The sequence below is a fragment of the Scyliorhinus canicula genome, chromosome 9, assembly GCF_902713615.1.
Source record: "Scyliorhinus canicula chromosome 9, sScyCan1.1, whole genome shotgun sequence".
Classification (NCBI taxonomy): domain Eukaryota; kingdom Metazoa; phylum Chordata; class Chondrichthyes; order Carcharhiniformes; family Scyliorhinidae; genus Scyliorhinus; species Scyliorhinus canicula.
Window position 1 is genome coordinate 95886975 of NC_052154.1, and position 14721 is coordinate 95901695.

Consider the following 14721-nt stretch of genomic DNA (forward strand, 5'->3'; position numbering starts at 1 on the left):
TGGAAAGGTTTAGAGCCTTCTCGGGGTATAGATTGAACGTAGGGAAAAGCGAGATATTCCCAGAGAACGAGGTGGGGCTGAAGTCAACTTAAAGGTGCCACCATTTAAGGTGCCTAGGAAGGGTTTTGGTATTTAGGGACTCGGGTGACAAGGGAATGCAGAAGTGGAATTTGACAATGTTGGTGGAGATTTAAGGGGACCTTAAAAGACGTATCTGACATTGGCAGGGAGGGTACAGATCATAAAAATGAATGTGCTACAAAGGTTCTTGTTTGTTTTCCAGGTTTGGATGAGCTATAGGAAAGGTTCGAGCTGCGTCAGGGGAGCGAGTTTAGGTACATGCAGGTACAGGACTCCATAAGAAAGGAGTGGAGGCCGTTTCCCAATTGCTGCTTCCAGACGAGCCTGGAAAGGGGGTTTGGAGATATATACGGGTCGCTTGGGGAGCAAGAGATGAAGATTAAGCGTAAGTGGGAGGAGGAGCTGAGAGGAAAATAATTTGGAATCTGTGGTGTGAGGCTCTGTGTAGGGTGAATGCTACTTCCTCTGGCGCGCGATGAGCCTGATCCAGTTTAAGACTGTGCACAGAGTGCACACAAGTCAGGCAGGAATGAGCGGGTTCTTTCGTGGGGTGGCTGATGTGCGGGCGAGGGCCGGCGAACCATGCACACATGCTCTTGGGATGTGAGAAGCTGGTATGGTACTGGGAAACGATGTTCGGGACGTTATCCAAAATTATAGGGGTAGAGGTGAGGTCAGGTCAGACGCTATGGTGATGATCATTGGGTTCTCGGAGGTGCCGGAGCTGGTGGAGTAAAGATGGGCCAACGATGTGGCTTTCGCTTCTCTAATTGCCCAGCGGAGGATCCTGTTTAATTGGAGGGCGGATACACCACCGTGAGTGGCAGCCTGGCTGGGTGACTTGTATGATTTTCTACGATTCGAAAAGAAAAGATTAACTTTGAGTTGAGGGGGCCGGAGGAGGGATTCGAGGCAGAGTGGGGATTGCTCATGACAATTTCTGAAGAATTGTTCGTCGTGGGGGAGGGTAAGGGGTAAAACGGGGAAAACTGTACAAACTGTAGGTTGTTGAATGTGCTGTTGTATTTGTTACTGTTCTTGTTTGCACATGTTTGGAATAAAATACGTTTTTTAAAAAAGTTTTGCCCACTCGCTTAACTTCTCGATATCTCTTTGCAGGCTCCTTATATCCTCTTCAAAACTTATTTCCTACCTTTGTGTCACCAACAACCATACTTTTGCCCCCTCATACAATTTATTAATACAGATGGTAAATAGTTGATGACGCAGCACTGATCCCTGTGGCACTTCACTCCTCAATCTTGCCAATCCAAAAATGACCTATCAATCCCTACTGTTTCCTGTACAGTAAGAAGTCTTACAACACCAGGTTAAAGTCCAACATGTTTGTTTCAAACACTAACTTTCAGAGCACTGCTCCTTCCTCAGGTGATTCACCTGAGGAAGGAGCAGTGCTCCGAAAGCTAGTGTTTGAAACAAACATGTTGGACTTTAACCTGGTGTTGTAAGACTTCTTACTGTGCTCGCCCCAGTCCAACGCCAGCATCTCCACATCATGGCTACTGTTTCCTGTTAGCTAACTAATCACTATCCATGACGAATATGTTACTCACCATGAGCTCTATTTTATCTCGCAGCCTTTGATGTGGCATGTTGACAAATGGCTTTTTCGAAACCAAGTGTAGCACATCCACATGTTCCTCTTTATGTACACTGCTATTCCTCAACAAATGCAAACTAGACAAATACAATTTCCCTTTCACAAAACTATGCTGATGCTGCCTGATTGCATTGAGATTTTCTTTTTTTTTATATAAAGTTAGAGTTCCCTAATTCATTTTTTCCAATTATGGGGAATTTAGTGTGGCTAATCCACCTACCCTGCACATCTTTGGTTGTGGGGGTGAAACCCACACAAACACAGGGAGAATGGACTAACTCCACACGGACAGTGACCCAGAGCTGGGATCGAACCTGGGACCTCAGTGCCATGAGGCATCAATGCTAACCACTGCACCACCGTGCTGCCCTTGCATTGAGATTTCCAATAACCTTTTTAAATAATAGATTCCAGCAATTTCCCTACTATAAATGTTAAAGACCATAAATCACAAGAAATCGGAACAAGAGTAGGCCATTCAGCCCCTTGGAGCCTGCTCCGCCATTCAATAGGATCTGACATTCCTCACTTTCCTGCCATTTCCCAGTAACCCTTGATTCCCTTACTGATCAAGAATCTATTTATCACAGCCTGAAATATACACAAGGACTCTGCTCCCACAGCTCTCTGTGGCAAGGAGTTACAAAACTCTGATCCCTCAGAAAGAGGGAAATTATTATTTAAATAATAAAGTATTAAAACATGCTGCTGTGCAGAGAGACCTGGGTGTGCTAGTGCATGAGTCGCAAAAGGTTGGTTTACAGGTGATTAAGAAGACAAATGGAATTTTGTCCTTCATTGCTCGAGGGATGGAGTTTAAGATTAGGGAGGTTATGCTGCAATTGTATAAGGTGTTAGTGAGGCCACACCTGGAGTATTGTGTTCAGTTTTGGTCTCCTTACCTGAGAAAGGATGTAGTGGCGCTGGTGGGTGTGCAGAGGTTAATTATCATTTATCATAGAATTTACAGTGCAGAAGGAGGCCATTCGGCCCATCGAGTCCGCATTGGCTCTTGGAAAGAGCACCCTACCCAAGGTCAACACCTCCACCCTATCCCCATAACCCAGTAACCCCACCCAACACTAAGGGCAATTTTGGACACTAGGGGCAATTTAGCATGGCCAATCCACCTAACCTGCACATCTTTGGACTGTGGGAGGAAACCAGAGCACCCGGAGGAAACCCACGCACACACGGGGAGGATGTGCAGACTCCGCACAGACAGTGACCCAAGCCGGAATCGAACCTGGGACCCTGGAGCTGTGAAGCAATTGTGCTATCCACAATGCTACCGTGCTGCCCAGGCCTGAAGGGGTTGGATTACAAGGGGAGGTTGAGTAGACTGGGACTGTACTCGTTGGAATTTAGAAGGATGAGGGGGGATCTTATAGAAACTTATAAAATTATGAAGGGAATAGATAGGATAGATGCAGGCAGGTTGTTTCCACTGGCGGGTGAAAGCAGAACTAGGGGGCATAGCCACAAAATAAGGGGAAGTAGATTTAGGACTGAGTTTAGGAGGAACTTCTTCACCCAAAGGGTTGTGAATCTATGGAACTCCTTGCCCAGTGAAGCAGTTGAGGCTCCTTCATTAAAAGTTTTTAAGATAAGGATTGATAGTTTTTTGAAGAATAAAGGGATTAAGGGTTATGGTGTTCGGGCCGGAAAGGGGAGCTGAGTCCACAAAAGATCAGCCATGATCTCATTGAATGGCGGAGCAGGCTCGAGGGGCCAGGGCCTACTCCTGCTCCTAGTTCTTATGTTCTGAGGGGGCTTGACAGGGTAGATGGTGGATGTTCTCACTAGTAGGACAGTCTCGAACAATGAGACATTGCGACAAGATAAAGACCCTGTCATTTAAAACGGAGGTGCATTGAAATTTCTTCTTGCACAGTGTGTCGATTCCCTGCCCTGGAAGGGGTTCGAGTCTGGATCATTAGAAGTATTTAAAGTAAAGGTGTATAAATATTTGAAATACCAAGGAATGGAGGGGCATGCACAAATGCCAGGGAAAATAAGTTGAGACCGGCACAGATCAGCCATGATTGTATTGAATGGGGGGGCACGCTAGACGGGGCTGGTAGCCAAATAGCGCTTCTATTTCTTGCATTGTGTTACACACAGCGAGTAACTTCGAACACGACTCACTATAGCACAGCGAGAAACCGAGAACACGACCCACTGTAACACAGCGAGAAACCGAGAGCTCGACTCACTGTAACACAGCGAGAAACCGAGAGCTCGACCCACTATAACACAGCGAGAAACCGAGAGCTCGACTCACTGCAACACAGCGAGAAACCGAGAGCTCGACTCACTGCAACACAGCGAGAAACCGAGAGCTCGACTCACTGCAACACAGCGAGAAACCGAGAGCTTGACTCACTGCAACACAGCGAGAAACCGAGAACACGACTCACGGTAACACAGCGAGAAACCGAGAGCTCGACTCACGGTAACACAGCGAGAAACCGAGAGCTCGACTCACTGCAACACAGCGAGAAACCGAGAGCTTGACTCACTGCAACACAGCGAGAAACCGAGAACACGACTCACGGTAACACACGCGACAAACCGAGAGCTCGACTCACTGCAACACAGCGAGAAACCGAGAGCTCGGCTCACTGCAACACAGCGAGAAACCGAGAGCTCGACTCACTGCAACACAGCGAGAAACCGAGAGCTCGACTCACTGCAACACAGCGAGAAACCGAGAACACGACTCACGGTAACACAGCGAGAAACCGAGAGCTCGACTCACTGCAACACAGCGAGAAACCAAGAGAACGACTCACGGTAACACAGCGAGAAACCGAGAACACGACTCACTGCAACACAGCGAGAAACCGAGAGCTCGACTCACTGCAACACAGCGAGAAACCGAGACCTCGACTCACGGTAACACAGCGAGAAACCGAGAGCTCGACTCACGGTAATACAGCGAGAAACCGAGAGCTCGACTCACTGCAACACAGCGAGAAACCGAGAGCTCGACTCACGGTAACACAGCGAGAAACCGAGAGCTTGACTCACTGTAACACAGCGAGAAACCGAGACCTCGACTCACTGCAACACAGCGAGAAACCGAGAGCTCTACTCACTGCAACACAGCGAGAAACCGAGAGCTCGACTCACTGCAACACAGCGAGAAACCGAGAACACGACTCACAGTAACACAGCGAGAAACCGAGAGCTCGACTCACTGCAACACAGCGAGAAACCAAGAGAACGACTCACGGTAACACAGCGAGAAACCGAGAACACGACTCACTGCAACACAGCGAGAAAACGAGAGCTCGACTCACTGCAACACAGCGAGAAACCGAGAGCTCGACTCACTGCAACACAGCGAGAAACCGAGAGCTCGACTCACTGCAACACAGCGAGAAACCGAGAGCTCGACTCACGGTAACACAGCGAGAAACCGAGAGCTTGACTCACTGTAACACAGCGAGAAACCGAGAACACGACTCACGGTAACACAGCGAGAAACCAAGAGAACGACTCACTGCAACACAGCGAGAAACCGAGAGCTCGACTCACTGCAACACAGCGAGAAACCGAGAGCTCGACTCACTGCAACACAGCGAGAAACCGAGAGCTCGACTCACTGCAACACAGCGAGAAACCGAGAGCTCGACTCACGGCAACACAGCGAGAAACCGAGAGCTTGACTCACTGTAACACAGCGAGAAACCGAGAGCTCGACTCACTGCAACACAGCGAGAAACCGAGACCTCGACTCACGGTAACACAGCGAGAAACCGAGAGAACGACTCACTGCAACACAGCGAGAAACCGAGAGCTTGACTCACTGCAACACAGCGAGAAACCGAGAGCTCGACTCACTGTAACACAGCGAGAAACCGAGAGCTTGACTCACTGCAACACAGCGAGAAACCGAGAGCTTGACTCACTGCAACACAGCGAGAAACCGAGAACACGACTCACTGCAACACAGCGAGAAACCGAGAGCTCGACTCACTGCAACACAGCGAGAAACCGAGACCTCGACCCACTGTAACACAGCGAGAAACCGAGAGGTCGACTCACTGCAACACAGCGAGAAACCGAGAGGTCGACTCACTGCAACACAGCGAGAAACCGAGAGCTCGACTCACTGCAACACAGCGAGAAACCGAGAACACGACTCACGGTAACACAGCGAGAAACCGAGAGCTCGACTCACTGCAACACAGCGAGAAACCGAGAGCTTGACTCACTGCAACACAGCGAGAAACCGAGAGCTCGACTCACAGCAACACAGCGAGAAACCGAGAGCTCGACTCACTGCAACACAGCGAGAAACCGAGACCTCGACTCACTGTAACACAGCGAGAAACCGAGAGCTCGACTCACTGCAACACAGCGAGAAACCGAGAGCTTGACTCACTGCAACACAGCGAGAAACCGAGAACACGACTCACTGTAACACAGCGAGAAACCGAGAGCTCGACTCACTGCAACACAGCGAGAAACCGAGAACACGACTCACGGTAACACAGCGAGAAACCGAGACCTCGACTCACGGTAACACAGCGAGAAACCGAGACCTCGACTCACTGCAACACAGCGAGAAACTGAGAGCTCGACTCACTGTAACACAGCGAGAAACCGAGACCTCGACTCACTGCAACACAGCGAGAAACCGAGAACACGACTCACGGTAACACAGCGAGAAACCGAGACCTCGACTCACTGCAACACAGCGAGAAACCAAGAGAACGACTCACGGTAACACAGCGAGAAACTGAGAGCTCGACTCACTGCAACACAGCGAGAAACCGAGAGCTTGACTCACTGTAACACAGCGAGAAACCGAAAGCTTGACCCACTATAACACAGCGAGAAACCGAGAGCTCGACTCACTGCAACACAGCGAGAAACCGAGACCTCGACTCACTGCAACACAGCGAGAAACCGAGAGCTTGACTCACTGTAACACAGCGAGAATCCGAAAGCTCGACTCACTGCAACACAGCGAGAAACCGAGAGCTCGACTCACTGCAACACAGCGAGAAACCGAAACCTCGACTCACTGCAACACAGCGAGAAACCGAGAGCTTGACTCACTGTAACACAGCGAGAAACCGAAAGCTCGACTCACTGCAACACAGCGAGAAACCGAGAGCTTGACTCACTGTAACACAGCGAGAAACCAAGAGAACACGACTCACTGTAACACAGCGAGAAACCGAGAATGCGGTGACCAGAACTGCACGCAATACTCCAAATGTGGCCGCACCAGAGTTTTGTACAGCTGCAACATGACCTCATGGCTCCGAAACTCAATTCCTCTACCAATAAAAGCTAACACACCGTACGCCTTCTTAACAACCCTCTCAACCTGGGTGGCAACTTTCAGGGATCTATGGACACGGACATCGAGATCTCTCTGCTCATCCACACTACCAAGAATCTTATCATTAGCCCAGTACTCTGTCTCCCTGTTATTCCTTCCAAAATGAATCACCTCACTTTTCTGCATTAAACTCCATTTGCCACCTTTCAGCCCAGCGCTGCAGCTTATCTATGTCTCTCTGTAACCTGAAACATCCTTCCGCACTGTCCACAATTCCACCGACTTTAGTGTCATCTGCAAATTTACTCACCCATCCTTCTACGCCTTACCTCCAGGTCATATATAAAAATGACAAACAGCAGTGGCCCCAAAACAGATCCTTGTGGTACACCACTAGTAACTGGACTCCAGTCTGAACATTTCCCATCAACCACCACCCTTTGTCTTCTTCCAGCTAGCCAATTTCTGATCCAAACTGCTAAATCACCCTGAATCCCATGCCTCCGTATCTCCGTAGTCTCCAAAAGATCTAAATCCTGCTGTATCCTCTGACAGTCCTCATCGCTATCCGCAATTCCTTTGTGTCGTCTGCAAACTTACTAATCAGAACAGTTACATTTTCCTCCAAATCGTTTATATATACTACGAACAGCAAAGGTCCCAGCACTGATTCCTGCGGAGCACCACTAGTCACAGCCCTCCAATTAGAAAAGCACCCTTCCATTGCTACTCTCTGCCTTCTGTGACCTAGCCAGTTCTGTATCCACTTTGCCAGCTCACCCCTGATCCCATGTGACTTCACCATTTGTACCAGTCTACCATGAGGGACTTTGTCAAAGGCCTTACTGAAGTCCATATAGACAATATCCACTGCCCTACCTGCATCAATCATTTTTGTGACCTCTTCGAAAACCTCTATCAAGTTAGTGAGACACGACGTCCTGTTCACAAAACCGTGCTGCCTCTCACTAATACGTCCATTTACTTCCAAATGGGAGGAGATCCTGTCTCGAAGAATTCGCTCCAGTAATTTCCCTACCACTGACGTAAGGCTCACCGGCCTGTAGTTCCCTGGATTATCCTTGCTACCCTTCTTAAACAAAGGAACAACATTGGCTATTCTCTAGTCCTCCGGGACATCACCTGAAGACAGGGAGGATCCAAAGATTTCTGTCAAGGCCTCAGCAATTTCCTCTCTTGCCTCCTTCAGTATTCTGGGGTAGATCCCATCAGGCCCTGGGGACTTATCTACCTTAATATTTTTCAAGACGCCCAACAGCTCGTCTTTTTGGATCTCAATGTGACCCAGGCTATCCACACACCCTTCTCCAGACTCAACATCCACCAATTCCTTCTCTTTGGTGAATACTGATGCAAAGTATTCATTTAGTACCTCGCCCATTTCCTCTGGCTCCACACATAGATTCCTTTGCCTATCCTTCAGTGGGCCAACCCTTTCCCTGGCTACCCTCTTGCTTTTTATGTATGTATAAAAAGCCTTGGGATTTTCCTTAAGCCTATTTGCCAATTACTTTTCGTGACCCCTTCTTGCCCTCCTGACTCCTTGCTTAAGTTCCTGCCTACTTTCCTTATATTCCACACAGGCTTCGTCTGTTCCCAGCCTTCTAACCCTGACAAATGCCTCCTTTTTCTTTTTGACAAGGCCAACAATATCTCTCGTTATCCAAGGTTCCTGAAATTGCCGTATTTATCCTTCTTCCGCACAGGAACATGCCGGTACCGAATTCCTTTCAACTGACATTTGAAAGCCTCCCACAAGTCAGATGTTGATTTACCCTCAAACATCCGCCCCCAATCTAGGTTCTTCAGTTCCCACCTAATATTGTTATAATTATCCTTCCCCCAATTCAGCACATTCACCCCAGGACCACTCTTATCCTTGGCCACCAGCACTTTAAAACTTACTGAATTGTGGTCACTGTTCCTGAAATGCTCCCCTACTGAAACTTCTACCACCTGGCCGGGCTCATTCCCCAATACCAGGTCCAGTAAAGCCCCCTTCCCTAGTTGGACTGACTACATATTGTTTTAAGAAGCACTCCTGGATGCTCCTTACAAACTCTGCTCCTTCTAAGCCCTTAGCACTAAGTGAGTCCCAGTCAATATTGGGGAAGTTGAAGTCTTCCATCACAACAACCTTGTTGTTTTTACTCGTTTCCAAAATCTGTCTACCTATCTGCTCCTCTATCTCCCGCTGGCTGTTGGGAGGCCTGTAGTAAACCCCCAACATTGTAACTGCACCCTTCTTATTCCTGATCTCTACCCATGTAGCCTCACTGCCCTCTGAGGCGTCCTCCCGTAGTACAGCTCTGATATTCTCCCTAACCAGTAGTGCAACTCCGCCACCCCTTTTACATCCCCTTCTATCCCGCCTGAAACATCTAAATCCTGGAACGTTTAGCTGCCAATCCTGTCCTTCCCTCAACCAGGTCTCTCTAATGGAAACCACATCATAGTTCTAAGTACTAATCCACGCTCTAAGTTCATAAGAACATAAGAACTAGGAGCAGGAGTAGGCCATCTGGCCCCTCGAGCCTGCTCCGCCATTCAATTAGATCATGGCTGATCGTTTGTGGACTCAGCTCCACTTTCCGGCCCGAACACCATAACCCTTAATCCCTTTATTCTTCAAAAAACTATCTATCTTTACCTTAAAAACATTTAATGAAGGAGCCAAAACTGCTTCACTGGGCAAGGAATTCCATAGATTCACAACCCTTTGGGTGAAGAAGTTCCTCCTAAACTCAGTCCTAAATCTACTTCCCCTTATTTTGAGGCTATGTCCCCTAGTTCTGCTGTCACCCGCCAGTGGAAACAACCTGCCCGCATCTATCCTATCTATTCCCTTCATAATTTTAAATGTTTCTATAAGATCCCCCCTCATCCTTCTAAATTCCAACGAGTACAGTCCCAGTCTACTCAACCTCTCCTCATAATCAAACCCCTTCAGCTCTGGGATTAACCTAGTGAATCTCCTCTGCACACCCTCCAGCGCCAGTATGTCCTTTCTCAAGTAAGGAGACCAAAACTGAACACAATACTCCAGGTGTGGCCGCACTAACACCTTATACAATTGCAACATAACCTCCCTAGTCTTAAACTCCATCCCTCTAGCAATGAAGGACAAAATTCCATTTGCCTTCTTAATCACCTGTTGCACTTCCAAACCAACCTTCTGTGACTCATGCACTAGCACACCCAAGTCTCTCTGAACAGCAGCATGCTTTAATATTTTATCGTTTAAATAATAATCCCGTTTGCTGTTATTCCTACCAAAATGGATAACCTCACATTTGTCAACATTGTATTCCATCTGCCAGACCCTAGCCCATTCACTTAACCTATCCAAATCCCTCTGCAGGCTTCCAGTATCCTCTGCACTTTTCGCTTTACCACTCATCCTAGTGTCATCTGCAAACTTGGACACATTGCCCTTGGTCCCCAACTCCAAAGCATCTATGTAAATTGTGAACAATTGTGCGCCCAACACGGATCCCTGAGGGACACCACTAGGTACTGATTGCCAACCAGAGAAACACCCATTTATCCCAACTCTTTGCTTTCTATCTTTCATCTGCCACCCGTAATACTTCTTGCATTAAAGCATATGCATTTCAGGCCACCAGACCCGCTGTTTTCAGCAACATCTCCCGGTCTGCTCTTCCTCAGAGCCTTACTGGCCCTATTCCCTAGTTCTCCCTCAATGCTTTTACATTCTGACCTATTGCTCCGGTACCCACCCCCCCTGCCATACCAGTTTAAACCCTCCCATGTGACACTAGCAAAGCTCGCGGCCAGGATGTTTATGCCTCTCCAGTTTAGATGCAACCCGTCCTTCTTATACAGGTCACACCTGCCCCGGAAGAGCTCCCAGTGGTCCAGATAATGGAAACCTTCCCTCCTACTCCAGTTGTTTAGCCACGTGTTTAGCTGCTCTATCTTCCTATTTCTAGCCTCACTGGCACGTGGCACAGGGAGTAATCCCGAGATTACAACCCTCTGTCCTGTCTTTTAACTTTCTGCCTGGCTCCCTGAACTCCTGCTGCAGGACCTCATGCCCCTCCCTTTCTACGTCGTTAGTACCAATATGTGCAACGCCTGTTTGCACATATTTTGCCTGTTTGCCCTCCCCCTTCAGGATGCCTGCTACCCGTTCGGAGACATCCTGGACCCTGGCACCAGGGAGGTAACATACCATCCTGGAGTCTCTTTCACGTCCACAGAAGCGCCTATCTGTGCCCCTGACTATAGAGTCCCCTATGACTATTGCTCTTCTGCGCTTTGACCCTCCCTGCTAAACATCAGAGCCAGCCGTGGTGCCACTGCTCTGGCTGCTGCTGTTTTCCCCTGATAGGCTATTCCCCCCGACAGTATCCAAAGGGGTATACCTGTTCGAGAGGGGGACAACCACATGGGATTCCTGCACTGACTGCCTGCCCCTTCTGGTGGTTATCCGTTTCTCTGCCTGCACCGTGGGTGTGACCACATTTATATAACTGCTATCTATGACGCTTTCCGCCACCTGCATGCTCCCAAGTGCATCCAATTGCTGCTCCAACCGAGCCATGCGGTCTGTGAGGAGCTCTAGTTGGGTGCACTTTCTGCAGATGAAGCCATCCGGGATGCTGGAAGCCTCCCGGACCTGCCACATCTCACAGTCAGAGCACTGCACCCCTCTAATTGACTTTGCGTCAATTAATTAGTAAATTTAATTTAATTTTTTTTTAAGTGACTTTTAACTATGTTTCCTAGCACCAGATTTCTACTATAAATCTGAAAGCTAAATCTCTGGCTTAGATACCCGTCTAAATTATAATTAAGTTTAATTAGTTTAACAATGCTTAATTATTAAATTTGGTGTAGATTCCCAACCAGCCAATCAGGTCACAGCTTTACTGTGATGTCACTTCAGCTTTCCCCCCACACACAATTTGAAACGGTAATAAAAAATAAATAAAAATCACTTACCTTCCCAGATTCTCAGATGCTCTCTGGTTCTCTCCCTGAAGATTAAAAGTTACAGGCCAGAAGAAAGAGGACAAAACAGTAGGGAAAAAGCACCTTCTCCCACTCTGCACCGAATTACCTCACTGCATCGAATTACCAAGTTCCAACTCTGAATGCATCTCACTCAGGCTGTGTCTCCTTGACCTGCACAAAGCTCACTGTAATACTGCGAGAAATCAAGAACACAACTTATTGTAACACAGCACGGAACCGAGAGCATGACTCACTGTAACACAGCAAGAAACAGCAACACGACCCACTGTAACACAGTGAGAAACAGAGAACGGTACCCAGTGAAACACAGCGAAAAACTGAGAACACTACCCACTATAACACAGCAAGAAAACCAGAATATGACACAGCCAGAAACTGAGAACACGACCAACTGTGACACAGCGAGAAACCAAGAGCACGACTCACGGTAACACAGCGAGAAACCGGGAACGCAATCCATTGTAATACAGCGGGAAACCGGGAGCACGACTCACTGTCACACAGCGAGAAACCAAGAGCACGACTCACGGTAACACAGCGAGAAACCGGGAACGCAATCCATTGTAATACAGCGAGAAACCGGGAGCACGACTCACTGTAACACAGCGAGAAACCGAGACCGCGGCCCACTGTAACACAGCGAGAAACCGAGACCGCGGCCCACTGTAACACAGCGAGAAACCAAGAACACGACTCACGGCAACACAGCGAGAAACCGAGAACACGACTCACTGTAACACAGCGAGAAACCGAGAACACGACTCACGGTAACACAGCGAGAAACCGAGAACACGACCCACTATAACACAGCGAGAAACCGAGAACACGACCCACTATAACACAGCGAGAAACCGAGAGCTCGACTCACTATAACACAGCGGGAAACCGAGAGCTCGACTCACTATAACACAGCGAGAAACCGAGAGCTCGACTCACTATAACACAGCGAGAAACCGAGAGCTCGACTCACTATAACACAGCGAGAAACCGAGAGCTCGACTCACTATAACACAGCGAGAAACCGAGAACACGACCCACTATAACACAGCGAGAAACCGAGAACACGACTCACTGTAACACAGCGAGAAACCGAGAACACGACTCACTGCAACACAGCGAGAAACAGAGAACACGACCCACTGTAACACAGCGAGAAACCGAGAGCTCGACTCACTGCAACACAGCGAGAAACCGAGAACACGGCCCACTGTAACACAGCGAGAAACCGAGAACACGGCCCACTGTAACACAGCGAGAAACCGAGAACACGGCCCACTGTAACACAGCGAGAAACCGAGAACACGGCCCACTGTAACACAGCGAGAAACCGAGAACACGGCCCACTGTAACACAGCGAGAAACCGAGAACACGACCCACTGTAACACAGCGAGAAACCGAGAACACGGCCCACTGTAACACAGCGAGAAACCAAGAACACGACTTACTAGAACACTCATGTGGGGATGTCTTACCCAGGGACGACTAGGCGCTGTCCATTGTGTATGCGAAGGGAGCAGCGATAATCCTTAGGTAGACTGAATTTAATTCGCTCTTCAACCGCTTCCAATTCTTGCTCTGTTAAACCCACTGTGAAGAAGAGGCCAGGCATGAAAAACAAGATCATCAGCACATAGGCGAACAACAGTCAATAAATCGCAGGCCTGCCTATGTCTGGATACCCAATTGACCATCCAGCTTCTCATCGCCCTCCGCTCTCCATTCTCACATCGCTAATACCCTCCCCCACAACTTCCCCCTCTTCACCCCTCCTCCTTTCTCTACTGCTTCTCCTTCCCCTCCTACTCCCTCTTCCCAAAACTGCCCACCCCACCCACCCCCTTCCTCATTCCTGACCCTCTCCCACTTCCCCTCTGCCCCTCCTCCTCTCCCACTTCCCCCTCCTCTTCCCACTCCCCATCTTCTTCCCCACTTCCCTAGTGGTGTCCCTCAGGGATCAGTGTTGGGCCCACAATTGTTCACAATTTATATAGATGATTTGGAGTTGGGGACCAAGGGCAATGTTTCCAAGTTTGCAGATGACACTAAGATGAGTGGTAAAGCGAAAAGTGCAGAGGATACTGGAAGTCTGCAGAGGGATTTGGATAGGTTAAGTGAATGGGCTAGGGTCTGGCAGATGGAATACAATGTTGACAAATGTGAGGTTTCCACTGGCGGGTGACAGCAGAACTAGGGGGCATAGCCTCAAAATAAGGGGAAGTAGATTTAGGACTGAGTTTAGGAGGAACTTCTTCACCCAAAGGGTTGTGAATCTATGGAATTCCTTGCCCAGTGAAGCAGTTGAGGCTCCTTCATTACATGTTTTTAAGGTAAAGATAGATAGTTTTTTGAAGAATAAAGGGATTAAGGGTTATGGTGTTCGGGCCGGAAAGTGGAGCTGAGTCCACAAAAGATCAGCCATGATCTAATTGAATGGCGGAGCAGGCTCGAGGGGCCAGATGGCCTACTCCTGCTCCTAGTTCTTATGTTCTTATGTTCTTATGTTATCCATTTTGGTAGGAATAACAGCAAACGGGATTATTATTTAAACGATAAAATATTAAAACATGCCGCTGTGCAGAGAGACCTGGGTGTGCTAGTGCATGAGTCGCAAAAAGTTGGTTTACAGGTGCAACAGGTGATTAAGAAGGCAAATGGAATTTTGTCCTTCATTGCTAGAGGGATGGAGTTTAAGAC

At 48.4% G+C, this 14721-nt stretch overlaps 1 protein-coding gene across 1 annotated transcript in view; it reads right to left on the reverse strand.

Annotated features, from left to right (window-relative positions):
• The window catches only part of fbxo3 (F-box protein 3), a 73350-nt gene that overhangs the window by 42799 nt on the left and 15830 nt on the right, over positions 1–14721 (reverse strand). The window contains exon 4 of the mRNA XM_038807229.1: positions 13500–13614. Coding sequence (XP_038663157.1) covers positions 13500–13614 — 115 coding nt within the window. The remainder of the gene's footprint in view (positions 1–13499; positions 13615–14721) is intronic.